This window comes from Frieseomelitta varia, unplaced genomic scaffold (genome assembly GCF_011392965.1).
Source record: "Frieseomelitta varia isolate USP_RPSP 00005682 unplaced genomic scaffold, Fvar_1.2 scaffold_35, whole genome shotgun sequence".
Lineage (NCBI taxonomy): Eukaryota > Metazoa > Arthropoda > Insecta > Hymenoptera > Apidae > Frieseomelitta > Frieseomelitta varia.
In genome coordinates this window covers 247426-271751 of record NW_025110090.1, presented here as the reverse complement: position 1 = coordinate 271751, position 24326 = coordinate 247426, and the positions used below count along the sequence as shown (strand labels likewise).

The following is a 24326-nucleotide window of genomic DNA, read 5'->3' as shown; positions in this document are numbered from 1 at the left end:
AAAAAAAAAACAAATGGGAGTACATTTAGAGAAATGTAAAAAAAAGACCGTATTTTAATAAGCAGAAAACGACATCAAATGTCCCCTTGCGCAATCAATTTTCCGTAAATACCATTATTCTTTCTCTCTCTCTCGCTTTGCAGCTCCATACGTTGGTATTTCCGGGGTAAATTTCGGAGAGGGTACACGCGGGACAGGTATTTTTGACAAAGCGTGAATTTCGAAAACGTAAATTGTGTGACAGCCGACGATTTACTGGAGCGCGCGCTCGAGAGAGAAAGAGAGAGAGCGAGAGGGACGTCAAAAATAAACGACAGGGAACGACGGCGTGAAACGTGGTTCCGCGAACGAGACCCAGGGATTCGCGTTATATCTCGCAATGGTGAACAATGGCGGCCGCTATAAGAGAAAAATAGTCGCCGAAATATTCGAACGAGAGAGAGCTCCTCCCGTGCACGGCGGTCCGATCGATTTACTAGCATTTACACAAATAATTGGCGATTGTTGCATCGCGCGGCAAAAATTGTTGAATTAAATAAACGATATTGTAAGCACGAGCCTTCGTTATTTGATTAACCGGACCGTTCAATCGGATGATGCAAGATTAACCGGATAATCGGTTACACCGGTGTTGTACAATTAAATAATGAAAATGAATTTCGGCGCGAAGCAATTCTTCAAACTCTCCGGTTATTTCCGCGTATATGTATTTCACCTTGCATATGTATATACGTTATATCTATGTAGTTTTATATACATTGTATATAGTTGTTTTTTCTTTTTTTTTTTTTTTTCTTTTTTTTTTAGCGATATATCTCGGGTTATATATTTCGAAGAGCTGGACGCAACGCACCTGGTTTATTATTTCCAGTTTGTCGGTGAACGGTTCGTTGATTTAAAATATCCAAGCAATCGTAAATAACGTTTGGTGGAGGTATCGAGGGGAAATATTTGCGTAAAGCTGACACGGCGGGCTAGACGGGGGGGAAAAAATGACAGGGAAAAATTCGAAGTGTAAACGTTCCTTTATTTTTTAATATCCCCCTGGACATTTGCATATTTCTGATATGCGCGGTTGAAAATGCATCCGGAGTGAAATAATTGCTTTAAACGCGCGACAAATTACGCGGAACTAGAGTAATGTCGTAAAACCGCGATACACGTACATACGTACACTCTGCTCGGGAATTTCGAGCACGTCGAGATTAATATCGCCAACCGATGTTCCATTATCTTTTCGGAATGAAATTATATTTTTGTTTCTCAGCAAAAATCTACGAGAAATATTCCGTTCAAAATAACATGCAGGATGGGCCAAAAGTTTCTTCCCACCTATTTTTTTTTCTATGAAACATCAAAACACAGAGAAAACTAATTTTATCAAACGTATAACAAAAGAATTACAGATTTATTTCAGGAAGTAGTAGCAGTATTCAGTAGAAAGCAGTAAGAGGTAATACAGTGCTCCAAATTTTCACCTAGTTCCGTGTACAACGAACACAGTTATTTCTCTGCGAAATTTCTTGCAAAAATGATGCGTTGCACGACGCATTCTTTGAAACGACGAGAAGAATCGTTGGTGATGGTTGGCGACACCCGAAACGGGCAAAACAGAGGAGCGGAAGGGTGGAGGGGAAGGGAATAGTATTTAACGCTTTGCTCGGCCAATTCATTCTCATTTAACATCGCGGCGTCACGTGCATAATCCGGCTGGTAAGCCTTTAAAATAATCGACGTTGTTGGACGGGCGTTGGGAACGGGGCCTGGGTACGGGGACACGCGGTGCTCGATCGAAAATCGGTTCCGCCGGCCGCGATCGTGAATCGCCGCGAAACGGCAGTCACATTGTAATCGGGTATAACGTCGGTTTTTCTATGCAGCCTTGCAGCCGGTAATCGCTTTAACTGGCGCTAGCCGCTTATAATGCGATCGCGTCGCGCGATACACAGTCCGATGAATGCATTTTCTGTCGCACCCTCCTCCTCCTCCTCCTCTTCCTCCTCCTCTTCACTCCTGTACACTCTGGTGTGAAAACCGCTCAATCTGTGTGCCCCTCGAACTATCCGCGGCTCCTGCTCAGATATCGGCGACATCGAAACCGAAATATCTGTCTATGTATCTATAGACCGAGTGTGATCGAACTTTATTGGACGTGTGCTTGAAGATAGAGGGTGGGCCAAAAGTTTCTTCCCACCTATTTTTTTTAATAAAAATATCAAAATGTAAGAAAAAACTGATTTTGTTAATTTTTTCATTTCAAATTATGGATTTATTTTAGTAGAAAGTGACTTTTGTACTATTGTAAAGATAGTACTTACAATTGAGTCGAGTTTACTTGATTGAATTTTGGTATTAGAAACGAAGAGATTGGAAATGAACTAGATTCATTTTGATTGATTTTGTAGATTATGTGAAACATTTCTACCCGATTATATATGATCAGTCCATTATATATAATCAATTTATGGAAAATATTGTATCGATTCTTTGGCAGGTAATTAATGATTAAAATTTCTATCAATACTTTCATTATAAACTTTTATTTTTTCTATTTGTATTTTGGTAAGAAACAAAATTACGTTTGACAAGAGCAGTGAGTAAATGCAAAATACTACGTTTCAGTAGAAATAGCGAATACTATTACTGTGATAGTAAAAAAATGTAATATTTAGTGAATTATTAATGATTCACCACCATTTCTCTTATTAAATATAATTCCATTTTATCTCGTAAGCAAACTTTATTAGATTCTTAGAGATCCAGTACCATTATTCTTACTAAATATAATTCCATTTTATAAAATTACATCTTGGCTCGTATTTGTCTATTAAGTTTTCTCTATCTGCATTTCTGTGGGAAATAGAATTATATTTGACAAAAGCAATGAATAAATACCTACTATGTCTCGGAATATCACAAACGTTGCTCTTCCATTTTACGAAATTCCATTTGTCTCTTAAATTTGCTCCGTCTGCCATTGTAAACGTCCATATTTTCCAATATGTCCAAATACGTATAAAGAAGGAGCAAACGAAAACTATTTTAAAAATACTCTACAACTATTCGTCATTTAAAAAATGTCTCAAATGCATTTTTTTCTTTTTTTTTCAAAAGTTTTTCAGTAATTTGGCACACTTAGTTTGTCTATAGATAGACACGTGTAGAAGATACAAAGATCACTACTATTTTGTATAGTATAATTGTGCAATTTCTTTTTGCATCGATCATTCTCTACAAAAAAAGTATTAAATTATCTACGTCTAAAACCTATTAATGTTGGAGATATTTCTTATCTAATCTATGCATAAAAGACAAGAACAGTGAACACGAGAATACTACGCTTATTCTTCGTCGTCTTTCGTACGATAGACTTTATAAAATTAAAGTATCTCTTAAACTAATAGCTTTAGCAATGTATATAGATTAACTTATGTTACGTTCGGTTTGGTTAGTTTATACTTAGTCAAACTCTCTAAGTTAATACTTTTCTACAGAAAATGGCCTGCATCGATTGACGTCAAAAAAGAAATTACATAGTTAAGAAGGAAAACAGTAGGATCTTGTTTTAAAGAAAAACAATAATGATCTTCATTATCTTTGTTCATCGTCTTAGCTTGCAAATTTTTTAAGATATTTCCTCTATAAGGGTTTTCATTTGTTCTGTGTTTTTCTTTTAGTAAATTTTTATATCCTATTTATATCACAGTTATAAAAAACACGTGAAATATAACATAGAAATATGATCATAAAAGGAACTGATTCGTATTAATTGACCTTTAATTTTATACTCTTATTAATTAAGTCATAGTTATAAAAGTTACAAATTTTTAATTTTATAAAATAAAATTGAATAGCACGCTAAATATATAAATAATAGAATATTAGATGTTATAGTTTATATATAATATATATATAATATCTACACGCGTCTATCCGGTGATGCGACAAACTAATTGCAAGCGATTACCAAAATAGTAGAAGATGCATTCGAGACGTTTTTCAAATGGTCTCGGAGATAATTGCATTTACAGATTAAAACAGGACACCCTGTATATATATATATATTGGAAAGGTTGGCCGCGAACCCCTCATTCACGCAAACAGTTTACCAAAACCAAGCAATATTCGTCGTTCGCACGTGGCACACCCGACATTCAGCTCTCTCGCCACGGTGGAACACGGGCCGCGTGGCAAACAAAACACGCGAATAATGTACACAGTGCATGCGTGGGGCACGCGCTCGCAGCTCGCGCCGCGGTTCACAGTTTCGCAGCGAGCCGCCCCGCGAATGTGTACGCGCTTGTATACACGCGTGCGACTATCCACGCACTCCAAGTGCCGCCACGGCACTCGTCTGTCAACGAGAGACGACACCGTGTTCCCGTGCGTTTCGCTGTTTAACATTTTAACGTTGTCACGTATGCGTGGCTTCGCGTGGCTAGAACCGGCCATCGGCCGTCATTACGCGCGCGTGACGTTTCAGCCTGCAGTTGGACAAACGTTTCGTTTCGCGCCTTTGACGCTCGCGTTTCAAAGAACCGTCTCGCTCTTTGCGTTACTTCACCGGGATTTTTCTTTTTTTTTTTATGAGATTGTTGCGACAATCGCTGCTAAAAATATTTCGGAACGACTCGGATGCGAGATGCGTTCTATTGATTACGATGAATTTTAAGTAATGTAAATTATTAAATTGTCTTGTAAAACGAAAGACACGCTTTGTGATGTAATATCTTTTCAATAATATCTGATTCAATAACAGAAATTAAATATTTTATCTTGTAAAAATACATGTACAAGTGAAAGTTTGACGCCTCGCGTTTCAAAAAATTATCTCGCTCTTTGCGTTATTTCATCGAGATTTTTCTTTATTTTTTAATGAGATTGTTGCGACGATCGCTGCTAAAAATATTTCGAAACGACTCGGAAGCGAGATGCGTTCTATTGATTACGATGAATTTTAAGTAATGTAAATTATTAAATTGTCTTGTGAAACGAAAGACACGCTTTGTGATGTAATATCTTTTCAATAATATCTAATTCAATAACAGAAATTAAATATTTTATCTTGTAAAAATACATGTGTAAGTGAAAGTTTGACGCCTCGCGTTTCAAAAAATTATCTCGCTCTTTGCGTTATTTCATCGAGATTTTTCTTTATTTCTTAATGAGATTGTTGCGACGATCGCTGCTAAAAATATTTCGGAACGACTCGGAAGCGAGATGCGTTCTATTAATTACGATGAATTTTAAGTAATATGTAAATAATTAAATTGTCTTATGAAACAAAAGACACGCTGTGTGATGTAGTATCTTTTCAATAATATCTGATTCAATAACAGAAATTAAATATTTTATCTTGTAAAAATACATGTGTAAGAGAAAGTTTGACGCTCGCGTTTCAAAAAATTTTCTCGTCTTTTGGATCATTTGACTGAGATTATTTTTTATGAGAAACAATCAAGTCCGTGATCGTTAACACATCGATTGCTACGGCGGTTACTGCTGAAAATATTTTGGAACGATTAAAACGAGACGATACAGTGACACTTTTAATGTCAATTTTTAAGTAATGTAAATATCTTATAGAAAGGAAATATACATGAAAGTGTCTCGTGTTAATCAATTAGTTAATCTATCAATTTGGGACCACCTTGCTAGTTAATTGTCTGTAGTTGATGTCTACGATTACTTAGTCAAGTCAGTTGCTTCAGCCGTTCCAACCAGTTTGAAAGGATTTTATTATTGAATAAACAGACATGGAACATCCTTTGAATTTCTGTGCAAAGTCTACTTTGCCACTCTTTATTTTCCAAATAAACAAAATACAAATAGTAGTGCTTACAAGGAGCAGCACCTGCAAAAAAAAAACAGGAGAAAACATAATCATCTTTCAACAAACTAGAAATCTGTCTAAAAAAATACAAAATCCATTCGTTCGCCGGAACGAATTCCCCCGAAGAATCAACTCTTCGGCCACTAAAACTCGTCGCCGCCGCGCCACCATCGTGACGAATAAAGTTTCACGCGATTCGATCGGATCCCGCTCGCGCTGATTAGATTGGAAAATCTGCCCGGTCTCCGATGGACAATCTCAACGGTCAAACAGCAGCGCGTGCGCCGGTGTGTGCGCCGTGTGTGTGTCCCCGATGTGTGTACGGGCATTTTGACTGTTTGGACAGGCGCGAAACTACGGTATCCGCGAGACTGGTGTGCGAAACTCGATCGTGTACGCTCGTTTTCGGCGTAGTGTGTACGCGGCCACGTCGAAAATGTACACACGCGGCCGAGACTCTCGGCTCTGTCTATGTACCCTGGGTGCACACTGCGATGATTGCGTTCACGCACGCGTTTCACGCGCCCCTCGCCGCGATATTTGGCGGATATCTGTTGGATCTGCGTGGGCGGTGATAGACAGAGGCCGCCGGAGCGGGACCGAAAGCGAGAGGGTGCAGCAAGCAGCAGCAGCGCGCGTCCATCCACTTGTACATGCACGCGTGCAGGCAAGAGAAAGAGAAACAGGCAGCCAGAGAGATTTCGGTTGTGTGGAAGGGACGAGAGGGAAGGGATTCCGGGTTAGGGGGGAGGGGGGGGGGACTGGGAGTAATGTCTATTATCGGATTCAATATCGGTGCTCTTGGTAAGCCAGTATACAAATACCCCTATGGCACGGTAATAACAACATAGGTGCACGTGAATCCGATTCCCAGCCACGAATCCTATATGCGACGGATGGCTGCGGTCACTGCAGTCGGTGCACACCAGCCGACAGGCACAAAACGAAATCTGGGTTTCGTGGTGCACGCTGCACGCCGTTGCTGTCGTATTGAAACGTGGGTCCACTTTCAGCTGACGGGTCGGTGATCCTCTCGTCGCGGCGGAGATCCATCCTCCCTTCGACTTCGTTCCTCGATCGGTCGACGTATGTACGCGCGGTGAAACGGAACTCCGGGATAGATTCCGCTAATTTGGTTTGTTAATTTTGGAGAAGGTTCCGCCCGAGAGGCTCGTCCGTATCAACGGAGTGACGTTTACGCACGGGCGTTCGTGGATTCGTTACTTGATCGATGGAACGTCGATGAAATTCCTCGGGAAATTATTTGTACTTAAATCATTCATAGGTTCATCATTCATAGATCATCATTACTTGTGGATCACTTATACATTGCTCACAGAGCACCATTATTTATCATTATTCAGAGTAGATCATTTATATAGACAATATACGTCTACACAGGTTCGCGAAAGGAAATAGATCATGATCGAATTAATCGATTTATCGGTGAAAGGTCGATGAAATTCCTCGGGAAATTATTTGTACGTCATTTATAGGTTATTCATAGATTATCATTATTTATAAATCATATCGATTCGTTTATACAGGTCCGCGAAAGGAAATAGATCGAACTAATCGATTGATCGATGGAAGATGAGGTGGATGAAATTCCTCGAGGAATTATTTGCGGATTATTTATACATTGCTCATAGAACATTATTATTTATAGATATTTATCATTATTTAAAGTAAATCATTTATATAGACAATATTCGTCTACACAAGTTCGCGAAAGGAAATAGATCATAATCGAACTAATGAAATCGATGAAATTCCTCGAGAAATTATGTATAGACCATTTATAAATCCATCGTTATTTGTAGATTATTTATAGATAACAGATCGATCCGTTTACACAGGTTTGCGGAAAGTAAATAGCTCATGACCGAGCCATTCTTCCCTCTGAAAAAAAAAATACAAATCGTACCTTGTTGCTATACATAGTAAAAGTGAAAAGCCAGGACGCATCGTTTCAAATTGCGAAATTAGTCTTTACCTGATTAACCTGATTTTCGGTCCATTTTTTCACGCTTTTCGGTCGTTCAAGGGAAAACAAATTAAAGATCAAATCTACCGACAAATCTATCTGATGGTAAGCTAAAAAAAAAAAAAAAAGAAAAAAAAAGTAACGGAAGAACTTAAATGGAAATTTCAGAGCGGTGGTGGAGGTGTTGCTGGCTGCAGGCGTGGACGTGAACACGAGGACGTCGGCCGGGACGGCGATGCACGAGGCGGCGCTGTGCGGCAAGATGGAAGTGGTGCGAGCGTTGCTGGACCGTGGTGTCGACCTGGGCATCCGGGACTCGCGGCAGAACACGGTGCTCGATCTTCTGGGACAGTTCCCGCCACACGTCACTCAGGACATCACCGCGGTGATAAAAAGTGCGTATCCGCCGCGACGCTCGTTTTTTTTCTCTCGCCTCGTGACGCGACGTGTCCCGAGGTAAACGAGCAAACGAGCTGTGCAATTAACGAGACACGTCTCGAAAGAGAGAGAAAGAGAGAGAGAGAGAGAGAGAGAGACAGAGAGAGAAGAATCTCTTCCCGTTGCTGTCGATTATAAGCAGAGAGCGATAACTCTGCGTCGATGGCAGATTTTTGGAATATTCGCGCGATCGAGCCTCCCCGTTGAAAAGATTCAACGCGATGGCACGTGAAATCTTGTTAACGACGATCCATTCTGACGAAGGTTCAAACACTGCTCTGTTTGCTGCGAGAGGCTGGTCGCGGTTTGATTTTGCACCGTTGATCGACGGTGCATTATTTGTTAAACGGTAAATTCGCTGTGTGTTTGGCCAACGCGTCAGAGCGATACGAGATGGTTCTTAATTGCGCGTTGATAGCGAAATTGGTAAACGACAGTTGGATAAAATGTAGGTTGAACGAATTACGGTGAATTGGACCAAGTGGACCGTGGGTTGGATACACGTTTGTCCATTTGACGCAAAGACACGCGGCCATATTCGTTATTTTGTTACGTCGTGTTGAGATAATGGACAATGAGTCAACGTCGATGCTGTTTAATAATTTCTGACGTAGCCGAGATACGAGATTGTTCAACACTTTGACCTTGATCTTTCTAGTGACTCTCAAACGTAATATAACGTGATGTTGCTTCATTTACATTTACGTTTTCGTCGTCGTTGTATCTGTTGCTTGTTCGTGTCACTTTGTCGTTACCATTTTTTCTAAATGCGTCATTTTTCCTTTCCTGAATACCTGATCGACTGGTTGATTTCCTATCGCTGAGAACTGGGAAGAAAATATTACATGCTTTTATTCAATAAAAAAATAAACGTTTTTTATTGGAAGTTAACAAGAATAAAACATTTTATTTAAATTTTACAGAAAAGTCAAACTTCATGAAAAACGAAACATATATATATTTCACAATATAATCGCAGAAATAAAAATTTAGTTTATAAAATTACAAATTTAATATTGAGAAATCAATAATTTTGTTTAGTATGACAGGCATTAAAACAACTTTCTATATATAATGGGACTTTACAAAAACTACAGTATATTCAATTTGATCCCAAATGGCGCCATCCGTAGATAAAGCGTTGATAGGTTTTTCCCCCCCTAATTGATTAAATGGACGAAGAGTTTAATTAATTAAAGGGGCAAAGAATTTAACACTGTCGCGTTAAATATGTAGTAAGATTGACGAACGAAATTTTGCAAACAGGGCACAGGTCTTCCTCCGGCGTGGAGAGCGACGCGGACAGCGAGAACTTGCCACCGATCCCGGTGCAGGGGAACGATTCACTGGGCAGCCCTTACGAGAATGTTCGTCCAGGGGATGATCTTTCTTCGGTCGAAGGCACGTCGCCCACTCAATGGCAATTCTACCACAAACCTCGAGACGACGATCGCCGCGTTTCCGGCACTTCCGTTGTGTCTTTGTGAGTATCCAACCTTTTCTTCCCTCTTTTTCTTTTTTTTTTTTTTCACACTGGCTCGCTTTCGGTGTTCCTTCTTTTTTTTTTTTTTTTTTTTTTGCCCTTCTGCCGATCGTTTCTCAAAATTTCGTTGCCACTCTGCGCCTGTGCTCGCAGCTACCTGATAAGCGTTATCAGTGCAAGAATCAGTCTCCTTTATTGTGAAAGAGAAATTGGGAGTATGTATGATAAAATTTACAAAATGCTTGGCAAATAGCGTGGAGTTGGATATTTTATTATTTGATATAGAGTGAGAAGAAGGTATCAACATAGGCAGACAGATTTTTCCACGCTCCAAGTAGTAGAGACTATAAAGTGACACTCGAACCGAGACTCCCTCTATAAATACCACTTTTCATAGTAGAGTTGGATATTTTATTATCTAATAAATATTTGGACGTTAAGGTAAATGGCGATTTTTGAGGAAAACAGACAAAGTACTGTGAAAAGAAGATATTATGTACTTCCATGAAGGTACCATGAAGGACGTAGGCAGACAGATATTTTTCACGCTCCAAGTACCACAAACTATAATGTAACACTCTGGAGTTGAAACTTCCTCCGCTATAAATCGACCACGATTAATATTTACTACAATTAAAATACGAAGGTAATAAAAAAAAAGTTCAAGCAACCTCTTGAGTGTTCACATCAGTGATAGAGAGAGAGAAAGAGAGAAAGAGAGAGAGAGAGAAAGTAGCAACAATAACCAAGCAAGCTCGGTTCCACTCGGATGCAAAACACAGCGGCTGCTTTCGATCGTCGCATGTCCGTCCCTCCGACGAGAACGCATCGATACGTGCCATTCGCATTTTGCGTTCCGTGCAACGATCTCCTCTCTCGCGACCACGGGGAGGGAGGTGGGCGAGGTGGAGAGAAAAAATGCCCAGGGAAGAAAAGAAACGAACCGACGAACAAACCCCCGGAGGTGGAGGCGGGGGAGGAAAAAATAAAAGAAAAAAAAAAAAAGAACCAGAGGAGAAGAACAATTCTAGCGAACGAGCCTCTACCTATTCCCCGAGTATTTGTGCTCACCCGGCGTCATCTTGGTCGACGCGAGAGAAAAGAACATCGCGTCGGTGCATCGGACAAGAGGGGTGGGGTGGGGTGGGGTGGGTGGCGCCGGTAATATTTTCTAGAAAGAGCGGATATATAGTATAGACGGGCGCATAACCCGTGGTTGTTTTAATATAGGAGATGCCGGGTAAACAAAAGCATAGACGCGGACCTGCGGCCGCACGGGCACCGCGAAGTGAATGAACGCGAGGAGAGTGGCGAGCCGAGTAGTGAGTGAGCCGGCGAGTGCTCGGATGATGGTTTAGCGGCGTCGCTGATACCGTTTTTAGTACCAGCCGATGCTGGTTGCACCCACGCAGGAGCGCAGCCACGCCAGCAGCCAGAGGGAAAGGGTTAGGCTGCTGCGAGGGTAGTCGAGGGGGAGGAGGAGGAGGAGGAGGAGGAGGAAAGGTTCTCGGACCGAAAAGGGAAGCTGAAAGTAGAGGAGGTGGAGGAGAAGAGGTTGGAGGAGGTGGCGCGGCCGCGTGTAGCCCCAGCGCGTTAAGCACCGCTTGGCTTGGTTTAATTTTCCTGATGTAGGCAGGCGATGGTGGGTCTGACCGCCTCGTTCACCCCTGGGTCACCCCCCGCCATATCACCTCCCCCCATTGGTACTCTCTCTCTCTCTCTCTCTCTCTCTCTCTCTCTCTCTCTCTCTCTCTCTCTCTCTCTCTCTCTCTCTCTCTCTACCGTTTGGTGCTACTGGCAGAGAAGGACGGAAGGAAGAAGAAAAAAGAGAGAGAGAGAGAGAAACGTCGGAACGAGAGAGGGAAGAGGGAAACGAGGCAGAGCAGAGGTACCAGAGGTTTCCGCACCTCCGCACCGTCAATGTTTGACGTCGGTAGCCGTGGCTCGACCGCCTCGAGATGAATCCATCACGTTAAACAATGTAAATGTTAGCCCGTCTCAGCATAAAACTAATAACCATTGCTCTCTCCCTCGTCCTATGGGCACGGCCTGCAGCCGCGGTTCGCCGGCTCCTCATTCACCTTTCTGCTTTTGCTTGTTTCCGCCAGCCTGTCTACCCTGCCTCCCATGCCACCTTTCGCTCCCCACTCCCCTGTTCTGCCTAGCCGTGCTCCACCGTCGTCCTCCGTGCTTTTCTCTTTTCGTCCATCCGTCCGTCCGTTTCTCCGCTTACCTCCGTCTACGTGGCCTCATTAAAAAGTCGCCACTCACGGCCGCGGACGTCTCCGCTTCAACTTACGCATTGTCGAGAGCAACGGACGATGACACTCGGAAGAACCGTCCGCCACTCGTTAGCTTGACCGATGAACGAGCTCTGGCCTTCCATCTTCTGTCTCTCCGCGTCTTTTCGCGTCTGCCAATTGCTTAATCGTCGAGCACCGTAATCCTCGTGATCGTTGAGGTTTCGTGGATGATCGTCGAAAAGAATATTTGTAGTTTTCGTACAAATTTTAAAAGAGAAACGCAAGCTGACAATTGGAAAGATATCTGAGCAGATCAGTTCAGTGCGACGTGATTGCGACGATAATTTACAACCATTGACAAGAACTTCTGAGAAAATGTACTAGCAAACTACTGGCTGTTCTACTGGTTTGCGTTCGCTTGGTTGCGCTGCCCTGCTTTTTTTTACATATGCCGCGATAGCCGACACGCTGTTGCGAATCGCGTTCCAAACCTCACCGATATCGGATTGGATTGGGAATTTCAGCGAAGACGAGCCGAATGGGGGACCGGTGAACGGAGTACGGAGGAGCCTCCAGCTGACTGAGGACTCCGACCCCAGCTCCGTCTTCGACAGCGTCTTTATGTCCATGTCCGACACTCTCAACTCGATAAATACTCTCGAAAGTTCCGATCAAACTCCCGACGACAAACCACAAAACACTACCGCCGACAGTGTACCACTTGCACAGCCCGACACCACACGGTAACACACCACATGCAAAACTGTTCTCCGGCACAGTGATGCTCTAGCGCTTTCGATTTCTCCGTTCTCGATCGTCCGTCCAAATTTTTTCCCACGTACGTCGAATTTCACGACACCGTGCAACCTGTTGCGTTTTTTGTAATTCCGCTGCGATATTTGCGACGCGTGAAGAGGAGGTGAATCTTGCAAAAGTTTGATACGAATATCGTAATCGTAGGCTATTGGTGAAAATTCGTGTTCTTTAACCCCTTGCGCTGGCAACTGGTTCGCGGACCGTAACGAGTGACCGAACCGTATACGATAATTCGTCGCTTTCTTTTCGAACTCGCCGGCATCGCTAGAATAGAAATTATTAAGAAGTGATAAACTCATCATTTGTTTTATATATTTGAAACTGAGAAAATGTTGCAATTTGGGACGAAAAGTTGTCGTCGATCTTTTAGCGCAAGAGGTTAAAGACAAATAATCTCCAAGTAATGCAAAATTGGTAAAAATCTAAGCGCTAATATTTGCTTAGAAAATCTTCGTACGTCGCACAGTCGGTCCAAAGCGCTACTGCATGAAAGTAGTTCAACCTAATCTTTTTAATTTTTATCACACACACACACGACCGAGAGAAACACCGATCGGATGAAAAAAAGTAAAACAGAAAAAAAAAAAAAAATAGAGAATCTTGTTGGAAAAAGTAAACCATCAACAAGATTCCAAGCTAATGGAGAATTGGGTCCCGTTGAGACGTTGAGTTTGGTTGCGCAGGGGTTCCGACAACGGACTGTACCAAACGCCACCGGTACCTCGTGGAACAATGGAGGGTAGCTTCGTGTCGGAGGATCTGTCCTTGACATTACCCACGGGATACGGTGGTGGCAGGGAGTCGGATCAATTGAGCGTTTCCTCGTCCTCGAGCGTCGGTGGACCGAGCCCACGGGACCGGCGTTGTTTGCCCAACGATTCCAGCGCCGCCGGGATTTACTTGCCAATGGCACCGTTGTCCAGCTCTCTCCATAGCCCCGCCTCCAACAGTAAAGTCTCGGTAAGAATATCCCCCTTTCGTTCTTCTCCCCGTTTCACCTCGAGATCTCGTCCCTGACGAAGGTGAAGAAGGGGTTGCACGAGGTCGCGAGAAGCGAAATCTTTCGCTCTTCTAATTGATCCGTTTCGTCGTGTCTCCGGTAATTATGGTTTTGATAATGTAATTTACCTGACGATTTTGTACAGAGTAGATGTAGACGACGTTCAATTGTTCGACATTGTTTGGTAGTTTCGGTGATTAAATTAAAATATAGTCGATAGTCCTTACAGAAGCAGAATGTGATATCAAAGTCTGGCCGACTTGTACTCTGTATAAAAAAATTATGAAAAGTAATATGTTAATTTTGTATTCACATTGTTGTATAATACTTGAAATTTACAAGTTTAATACCGACCTTCTCTCTTTCTTTTTCCGCCTTTTTTTTTTTTTTAAATCTCCAATATCTCCATGTTGTTACCAGAGTTTCAATTTGTACGATGAATTGTTTTTTCTCAAGCGTCCTTCTTCTCCGTTTTTTTCTTTTTTCTTCCACTTGTTCGAGATTGACTCCTTTTTTACATCGCGGACAAGCGTACCGTGTAACCCAGCAATGAATCATCTCTGCGCCTTACAGTTCGTTAACGTGGACAAATTGATCGCGAGTTAATTGGCCCGACAGCTTGACGCTGGCTACGTTTTCCCTTCGAACGAGGCTGTCTCGTGAAAAAAAAAAAAAAAAGAAAAAAAAGAAAAGAAAATGCCGATCGAATATTATCGTCGAAAGATATCCGAACGATTGTTATTATCCAGACTTCATTAACACTGAACTGTCTTTCTTTTATCTGGAAGGAGGGTATCCATTTTCATCGTTGTTAACCTCAATCCTTAATTGACACCGTGTTTTTTATTTCCATATTTTCCGTTGACGATGTATCGAATATGTTGTCCAAGTGTCGATCCTTTTCAATTAAAGTGTACACAAGTGTACGAGTTCTTGCTGTTCTATTTTCTATTTTCTAGATCAGGTGTGTCCAACCCACCAAAATTGGAACAATTGAATAAGAATTTTATTATTTGAATAATTTTAACCAGGAATAATTTTGAAACTTATTGTTAGAGTGACCAATTACCTATAATTATAGATGTACAACTCGAGGAAAAATTTATCCAAGCTTTATTAGACTTTTATAAACTATACCTGCCTAAAGAAAAATATTCAGTATTTCACGAACATGTGCTGCTCATAACGTTTTTTTTTTGGGGGGGGGGGGAGTACTTATATTTGCGAATAGATTTTTTTTACATAAAATAAGAACGAAAATTTTGGACAAACATTCTAAAAATATTCTTCGTGTATTGCCACTATCAAACCTAGATATTGATGAACTGGTGCCTAAAAAAAACAAGCTCATTGTCGTCGTTAAAAATTTCCATATTTTTTTAATTAATACATATATATTTTCCTAATCAATGTATCGTTTCACTATAAAAATTGTTTTAATGTCTTCGTTGAACTGACAAGAAAGAAAATATATATGCGCGGCCCGTGACAAATTTTTGTTAACCAATGAGGCCCAGAAGATCTAAAAGGTTGGACACCCATGTTCTAGATTTTATTATTCATCCATTTAAATAAAATGGACTTTTCTTCAAGATTCCTCTCAAATCTATTTCTTTTATGGCGCGTATTTTTCGCGAAATGTATTAAGAAATTAAGGGAGAGAAAAAGAGAGAAAGTGTGTGTATGTGTGTGTGTGCGCGCGCGCGCAATAATTGATGTTATTCCAGCCAACGCCACCGAAAAAGCCACCGAGACGCAACCTCTCCGTCTCGCCGACGCACCTACAGACCCAGATGTCTCTGTCGGCGGACTGCACTTTGGGCCCGAGCAACTACGAGTATCTGTTCATGGCGCGCAGCGGCGCCCGCAGTCACATCGACCTGGAGCAGCTGCAGAAACGTCGCGAACAACTGCGTCACGTGACCAGGAGCGTGGACCAATACGTGGAGATGAAGTCCCGCGTGCCGGACGGCGAGGAGAAGCGCGAGTCGAACGTCGAACCGGTTGCCATCACTTCCATCTACGAGAACAGGCCGATCAAGACGCTGAATCCACGGCGAAAGTTACGTAGGCACGCGTTCGAGAGCTACGAGCCGGAGAGCAGCCCCTGCGCGGACAAGTCGCCGTGCAGTGAGACCGACTCGTTCGTCCAGGAGCCGACGTTCGTGTCGAACGCGTTCCTCACGCTCAAGTCTTCCCAGGAGAGCCTTCTGGACGACAAGCGGGACGCCGTCGATGAGCACCCGACGCCGGAGGGCCGCGAGGCAACCGACAAGCGCCTGAAACGAGTACAAATGATGCTGCCCACCAGCCCCACGCACTATGCTCAGCCACCGACGCCTGATCATCCGCCACCCTCCGCCATGCAGGCCGAGAAGTCGATTCACGAGAGGATTCGTCCTTTGAGTCAGGTGAGTGTTTTTCCAGGTCACTGGATCTCCGGATCTGTACGGTGGTTCTAAATAAAGAAATTTCTAGTTGTTTAAGTTTCAAGCTTCGTACTCGGGTAGTCAGCTTACAGCTCGTTTACTGCTAGAATTGGAAAGATGTTTAACTCTTGAATAGCCGACGTAAATGAGCAACGCGGCGAGCCGACACCGGATCACTTTTGACCCATACCTGAATTTTTACTATACTTGCTTTGCGCAACTAACTTTTTTTTTTTAGTACAGGATGTAATAATGTTTACAATATGAAGAGGGAGAGGAGTTTGTTTTTAAAAAAATGTAAAATTTTATAAACATGTTTTTTATTTATGTGCACTACGTACGTACAACGTTATTGTGTTTTTTATTGCATGTTCTTTGCATAATAAATCGTTAACATTTGGCACATTTGGTACCATATTTATTATCATTGCCTGTACATGTATAGCATCAAGTTCTGGTGACCCGGTGCCGGCTACACGAGGGTTAAAATCGGGAAGAAACAAGCAAGCTTCTTCTGTAACATATTCTGAGATGTTGGTGGTTTCCTTTTAGTTTTGTGTATGGTATTTTCTGAGGCAATGGTCATTCTTTGTCGGTCTAAGTTTCAAGCTTCACACTCGGGGAATCTACCCGCTTACACCTGTTTACTGCAGAATTGGAAAGGTGTTTTCGGTGTTTGGAAAGCAAGCTTTTTGTGCAACATGTTCCGAGTTGGTGGCTTCTTCTTAGTTTTGTGCATGGTACGTGCTAACGCGCGAATCTTGGGAGAGGTAATTTCTGAGGAAATGGTCATTCTTTGTCGGTTCAAGTTTCAAGCTTCACACTCGGGGAATTTACACTCGTGTGCTGCAGAATTGGAAAGGAGTTTAGAATCGGGATGAAGCAAGCTTCTTCTGTAACATGTTCCGAGTTTGTGGGTGGCTTCTTTCTAGTTTTGTGTATGGTACTTGGCTAACGCGAATTTTGGGAGAGGTAATTTCCGAGGCAATGGTCATTCATTTCAATCTGCAGGTTTTCGCAGGCACGATTTCGGGATCAATGTCAAACATTAATTTTCTTGAAATTAACCGTAAAAAAACTCTTTGGTCCTTTGACTGCGACATATTCTCACATCGATATTCACATGTCAATCGTTGCGACTGGCTATCTTCGCTATTACTTATCACATTTACTCGTTTTCTCTTCTAGGTACATTGTATTATTTAGGAAAATAACGAACTGATCATAAACTAAGATAAATATTAAAATAAACAATTCGCGGTGCGGGGACAGCGAAATTGAGACTGATCAGTATTGATAAAAACACGCGAACATTGAAACAGTTGCCGACATTCAGTTATTTATAATTGTTATGTTAGATAAATTACAACGATAAATTCCATGTTGTAGATCAGTAATTGTCAAGTTAGTCAGTCAAAGGATTAAAGGACGCTTCATGTAATAAACTTTGGTTCCATTCGAATCCAAGAACCCTATTCCGAACCATCGACTCGCAGCTTGACTCTGAAAAATGTCACCCCTTCGAACCTTTGCCTCGAGAACGATACGCTTATCTCTTGGAATCGCTTGCAAATCGCAGTCTCCCGGTCTCTCTGATAGACGTTGAGCGGTTGACTCGGCGCGAGCGTGTTCGCGATTCGTCGCACGGTGTGCTTCGCTGAGTCGTGCGTTCGCGGGCGTTCAATTTTCCATCCTTGACTGCGTCTCGGCGCTGACGCGCGCTTGTGTGTAACGTCGTGTGTGTCGTGATGTCAAAGGTAGCTAACGCGCGTCTGGTCGCGAAAGTACTGGTCCGGAATGCTCCTACCGCGAAAACGGTGTAGCGCCTCGAACGACGAGGATCGCTCGTCGTTTGTCGAGATTCTGATCGAGGGTATCGCGTCGCTGGTTGGAAGAGCGTCGTCGAAAGTATCATCGAGTAGCTGCCCTCGTGATCGAGACTCGGCCCTCGGCAGAATGGACAGTAGATAAGCGGTTGCCAGGACGCCTTAGCAGGTTACGTTTAATATACAAGCCGTGTTTGATCTGTGATGCGATTTGCAAGGAGGCCGAGCTCTCTCTCTCTCTCTCTCTATCTCTCTCACTCTGTATCGCTCGTTTCCCGCCGTTTGCCGCCGTCATCCTGTGATCATTCTGCTGTGAGACTGACTACGTTCGCTCGGATATATCCACGTATAACATACACACATACGGCGTCGCGAGCCTTCTATTTCTCCCTCTATTTCTCCTCGTTTCTATCTGTTGCCCTCTCCACAGGTGCACCACCGTCTCTCGTGATTCGAACCTCTCCGCATCTCTCTCTTTCTCACTATGTGTATGCGCGTGTGTGTGTGGGACACACGCGTCTTCTCTTCGCCAGAAACGCGCGACGTCTTTACCAACTATCTGTTTCCTCGCGTCCTTCTTCGACACTCTCGCTTCGACTCGCTCTCTCGCCATCATGCTACACGCTCGTCCTTTCTCGCTACATACTTCCTTTCCGTTTCTGGCTGCTATACGCGCTGGCAATCCGTGTCTTTCAGCGGTTATACACGCTTCACGAGATATCGTACAGTGAATATACGTACGTATGTATATCCTTCAGCGAGAGGAGCCGGATGAAGGCAAGACGCTTTGGCTGCCGGCTTGTACGGTTGCCTCCGCTTCAGGGGGATCGTGTAGTTAGTGCCTCGGGATCTTCACGGATACCGGGTATGATGTCGCGCGTATGCTTTTTGCCAGATTTCGGCCTCTCTCTCTCTCTCTCTCTCTCTCTCTCTCTCTCTCTCTCTCTCTCTCTCTCTTTCTCTTTCTCTTTCTCTTTCTCTCTCTGTCGCGTATTTACAGACGCCCCAGCATCGTTCCGTGGACCGATTCGAGCAACACTCGGACCAGTAATCAGTTATATCAGCGAGCGTAGATGTATTTGGCCAAGGTTTCGTTGAGTTATAAGGTTCGAGAGAGTTTGTGCAATGTCGAGTCGAAACCCAAGTTCCTAAATTGCGTTTAGGACTTCGTCCAAACGAAGGAGGAAGGATAAACGTTTGTCTCGCATTCTCAACTTTGCAGGCATTCCACGTACGTAATAAAGATCGTCGATTTGTATTAATAATTAATAGATACAAAATATGTACAGGTTAGCATCGTCTACAATCTAGAATCGAATTGTTGTAATCTATCAATATTTGGATTTTGGAATTTAGTATCACGATGTTTACCCTCTGTTGTAAGCTCGTGTAACATTTTGTTGAATAATTCTTTTTCCACAAGGTTGCATATACATGCGTCTTCGCAGTAACATTCTTGGTAACGATCTAAAATATCAAAGTAAATGCTTTTACAAGTTGTCTGCGGGAGCCATTTTGTGCAGTTGTCATTATTTCCTCTTCTGTCGGTGTTTGTTAAACAAGAAAAAGCGCTCTTAGTTTGTATGTCGATAACATCTTATCTGTTTGCATTTCAACAATCATTTTGTTCACTACTTTCATACAACGTGGCTTCGTGATTTTTTTCAAGTCGCAATGAGCTATGACGAGTTCAGTGTATTTGCGACAATACTTGAGTTTCCTTTGCTTTTTAGTTTTATATAGCAGAGCTACCTAAAATATAAATACAGAATCATATAAAAATAAAAGAGCAATAAGAATGAGAAGCATCAGCGGAAGATTCTTTAATTTAATTAGATTCTGACTCGGACAAAGATCGTTCACTTGATAACGTGTATAAATAAATTCCAAGAATAAAACGTTCGAAATGCAACGTATACTTACGTTTAACGTCAACTGCCGTTACGTTGTTACTTCAAAAGTTACTACAAAACGTATTCGTCGTAACAAAATCGAAGCCGCTGAATTCATTGCCAATCTGTACTTACATGTCGATATTTGACTTCGCGTTGCATAAATTTTCTATTTTATAATTGCGAAAAGGAATTCAGTCAACCACAGTGGGTTGATTCAAAGCAATGGGAGAAATAATCGTATATATGTGTGTGTTGCGAGAGAATATATTTCTCGACGAATGTACGAAGTGCGAAAATAAAGTCCTTTCTGAACAGTGTTCGTGAAAATATCGATTTCGATGTGAGAAGGTAAGAAAGAAGGGTTGCGTCGCACGCGGGGGAGGGGAAACGAAGTTGCACAGCGTGCAATTTCGTTGAACCGGATGTCTATGTGTGTGTGTCTATGTGTGTGTGTGTGTGTATAGATCTCTGGCAATCTAGCGGGACGGTAATTGGCAAGTCACGGGGTCGCGACCGGCGATAACGAGTCAACCTCGATTTCGATTGACGCTCGTAAATCTCATCAACCCGGACGAGACACAGCCGATGTTTCGGCACAATTTAGTCGTCTCCTCGAACCGTGGTACAGCGGCAAAGGTTGTACCTCTCGCTGAGCTGTGCACAGCTGATACAGGAAGCGGAAACGATCTGCCGGCTGCAGTGTTTACTTGGTCCCATGCTCTAATTATCAATCTCTGCGGAGGGCAAAAATTGCTCGGCGATTGAACTTTTCCCTTCGACTTTTCGGGTCCTCTCTTCTCCAGCGAGAGAAGACACGAAAGTAAAGATATAACAGGCGGTATCTCGAATCGAATCTCGCGCGACAGAGAATTGAAGAATATTTAACGAATTTACAATTGCAACGAAACGAATCATTTGTAATAATGAATTTACAATATAATGATAATTATATTTGTGATATAATGTAACGATTTTGACATTGTACAAGATGGGCCAAAAGTTTCTTCTCATCCATTTTTTTTTTTTTAAATAAAACATCAAAATATAAGAAAGAACTAGCTTTATTAATTTTAAATTGAATTCAAGTTCAAACGTAGTTTTTTCGTTACGTTTGTAAAATTATTCCTTTCAAAATGTTGACCATCAGAACGTTCGCATGTTTGTGTTGTTTTTTCAGTAGTCCGAAGTGATTTCTGGCCCACTCTGTATTATAACACAATATAATTTCTGACTAATAATAGGAAATTTATATACTTACTCGTATCGGTTGAATACCAATTTTCAGAATCGTGACGTTTCCGAGAGTTCCTCAGTTTCCCTGTTCTATCCTCGGAAAGCTCCAAATTCTCTGTCAACTGATCGATCCCCATTAGATTCGTCGCTCAATCCTCCATCATAGATAACACTACTGTGTTAAATTCTGTATTTAAGAGTTCAAGTTTCCCACGCTGACAGTGAGAAATAAAGACGCTAGACAGAGGGGAAAGAAGAAAACAAGAGAAATAGAGATAAAGGGATCAAGAGCGAGAGATCGAGCACGGAAACGAATGTTCGGCGATCCCTCGGCGCGAATCAATGGCGGTTCCGGAAGGAGGATATCGCGGCGCGAGGCGAGTCGTGGAGGAGGAATCGTGGAAAAGAGGAAATCGTGTGACGCGGTGCGGTTGAAGCTTGGCGAAGAGACTGGAGGCGGAGGAACTGCTCACGGATGGTTGCTTCACACCCGTCAACTTCCGCGGATCCAGCAGAGCGGCAGAATGCAAGACGCCGACACCCTTTGAATAATGAAGCCCTCGGCTTCTCTATGCCTGTCTGACTTCTCCTCGCGAACGCTCGTTCTCTCCTCGCGCCATCACGATGACGACGTCGACGACGACGTCGTCGGCAAGGAGAAATCTACGAATTTCTAGCGACGCGTTTCGTACACGCCGCAGGACGCGACCACCCGTGTCTGTTTGCCTGTCTGTCCGTTTGTCGGCTTTGCTGGCGTCAAATTTTAATTGCGTTAAAACGACGATCTTCCTCGGTGAGATTTCGCTGAGAAAGACGCCTAGCACACCTTTGAGAGTTTCTTTATGGATGAATCGCGCGCGTCTTCCTCACGGTGAAACGGCGGTTTCTCTCTCGCGGCTTCGCACGTCGCATCCGCGTGTTTACAGCGAAGGAATGTAAAATGTTTGGAAAATAATATATCTATAAATACAAACATTTCTCCGTTTATACATGTGCTCGAACCATATATTAGCCAATGCTGCCGATTGAGTAAACTATTGGCTACTTGCAGCTCGGGGAGAATCAGTGGACCGATTCTATTGCTATTGTACGCAATTATTATGTTTATTCTGCAACAAGTTTACGTAAACGGAGTTTTACCGTGTGTTATCGACGTTTCTATTCGACGGTCAGGTCGTTTTTCGAATTTTAAACGGAAATGAACGCTCCATCGAACGTACAAGTGAGGATGAAAAGGTGAAAAGGTCAAACAGAGTTCCTCTATGTTTCATTTGAAAAAAAATGTTCATTCGGGCCGCAGCTTTCTCCCTCCCCCCTTTCCCCGGTTAATGTTACCACGCGAGCTCGATGACTTTTATTATTACGATCGCATTCAGCATTTATTCAATGTGTTGATCCGAGGCAAATGACGACGATATATTTTTGATTCGATGAAATCGAAATTTTAATAACCGGTTACACGTGCGTCACGGTTTAAATTGCCGGCATCGATAGAAATATGTATATATATCCCCGGCGAGATTTATTTATCCGATTCATATTTTATAAAGTTTATTGTGTATAATCGCATCAAGTGATCCGTTCGGATAGATTTTTATCGGATTGCAACCGGGTCTTTTTTTTTCTTTTTTTTTTTTTATTTGCTCTGCGCGAGCGTGTTTTCCACGCGCTGGGAGATGAATTTCTGCGCCGCTTGTAAACGTTATCGCGCGAAACGTCATTTCTAATCCGGGTTTTTTTTTTTTTCTTTTGGTAATTCGAGCGCGTATTACCGGTGAAAAAGCGGCGCACTTCCAAAATGGAGAAAAAAAAGAATTGAGGAAAATAAAATCTGTCAACCGCGTTTCAATGGTAGTAGGCGGTTTAACTTTCGGTGCGTGTTTCATTAAATCTCAATTATAAGGTATAATTGAATCCGTTCGACGTTTCCGATGCAGATATTTAAAACAAATTAAATCGCCTTTGCTTTTTTTTTTTTTAGTAGAAATTTTATTGAGAAGTAACTATTAATTTATTGAAAGTTAACTCTGTCAGACTTGTAGAATTTTCGGAAGATGATTAAACGTGAGTTTTAGTGACGCTCGAGACGTTCCGATGCAGATATTTGAAATCAAATAAATTTCTTGGTGTTTAATCGAAATTTTGTCGAAGAATAATTATTGATTTATCGGGATTTAACATTGACAAGTCAGAGTTTGTATTTTCGGAAGAAAGTGACAGAAAGAGAACACTCGACGTTCCGATGCAGATATTTAAAAACAACTGAATTGTTAAGTTTTCAATGGAAATTTCATCAAGAAGTAACTGTTAATTGACATTTTTCAAACAACAATTAACTTTGACGAATCTTTGAATCTTTCTTGGTAGAAAGCCACAAAATCAGAAACACACAATTAACCTCTTGCGCTGGAATGACGTGTCACGCACGTTGAGAATTTTTCTGTCCCAAATTGCAACGTTTCCTCAGTTTTCAAGTATATTTAAATGCGACCCAGGCAAAACAAATGATAAATTTGTTACTCTTTAATCATTTCTGTCCAGTGATATCGTACTGACGAGTTCAAAAGGAAAAGAAAGACGGTTCGGCCACTCGTTATGGTCCGCAATCAGTTACCAGCGCAAGTAGTTAACCTCTTGCGCTGGAACGACGTGCCACACACGTCGAGAATTTTTTTGTCCCAAATTGCAACGTTTCCTCAGCTTTCAAGTATATTTAAATGCGACCCAGGCAAAACAAATGATAAGTTTGTTACCTCTTAATAATTTCTGTCCAGTGAAATCGTACCGACATGAGTTCAAAAGAAAAGGAAAGACGGTTCGGCCACTCGTTATGGTCCGCAATCAGTTACCAGCGCAAGTGGTTGAAAATTGCAACATTTTCTCAGTTTTAAGTATATTTGTAAGTATGATGACTCGGGTAGAACAAATAATAAATTTATTATTACTTCTCAATAATTTCTATCCAGTGATATCATACTGACGAGTTCAATAAGAAAGCGACGAATTATATGTATACGGTTCGGTCACTCGTCATGGTCCGCGAGCCAGTTGCCGGCGCAAGACGGACGATTTTATCATCTCTCCTGGAAGAATAATTCAACTTTGCCGAAAAAGAAAAAATAAATAAATAAATAAAACTCTTC

General features: G+C 42.2%; 1 protein-coding gene across 2 annotated transcripts in view; it reads left to right on the top strand.

Annotated features, from left to right (window-relative positions):
- Nucleotides 1-24326, top strand: part of LOC122530637 (ankyrin repeat and SAM domain-containing protein 1A-like) — a 105116-nt gene that overhangs the window by 20651 nt on the left and 60139 nt on the right. For both annotated transcript variants that reach the window (XR_006307062.1, XM_043657759.1), the window contains exons 6-9: nt 7989-8215; nt 9525-9741; nt 13484-13760; nt 15528-16211. Coding sequence is in view for 1 of the 2 variants with exons in the window: in XM_043657759.1 (XP_043513694.1) it covers nt 7989-8215; nt 9525-9741; nt 13484-13760; nt 15528-16211 (1405 nt within the window). In the remaining variant the exon portion in view is untranslated. The remainder of the gene's footprint in view (nt 1-7988; nt 8216-9524; nt 9742-13483; nt 13761-15527; nt 16212-24326) is intronic.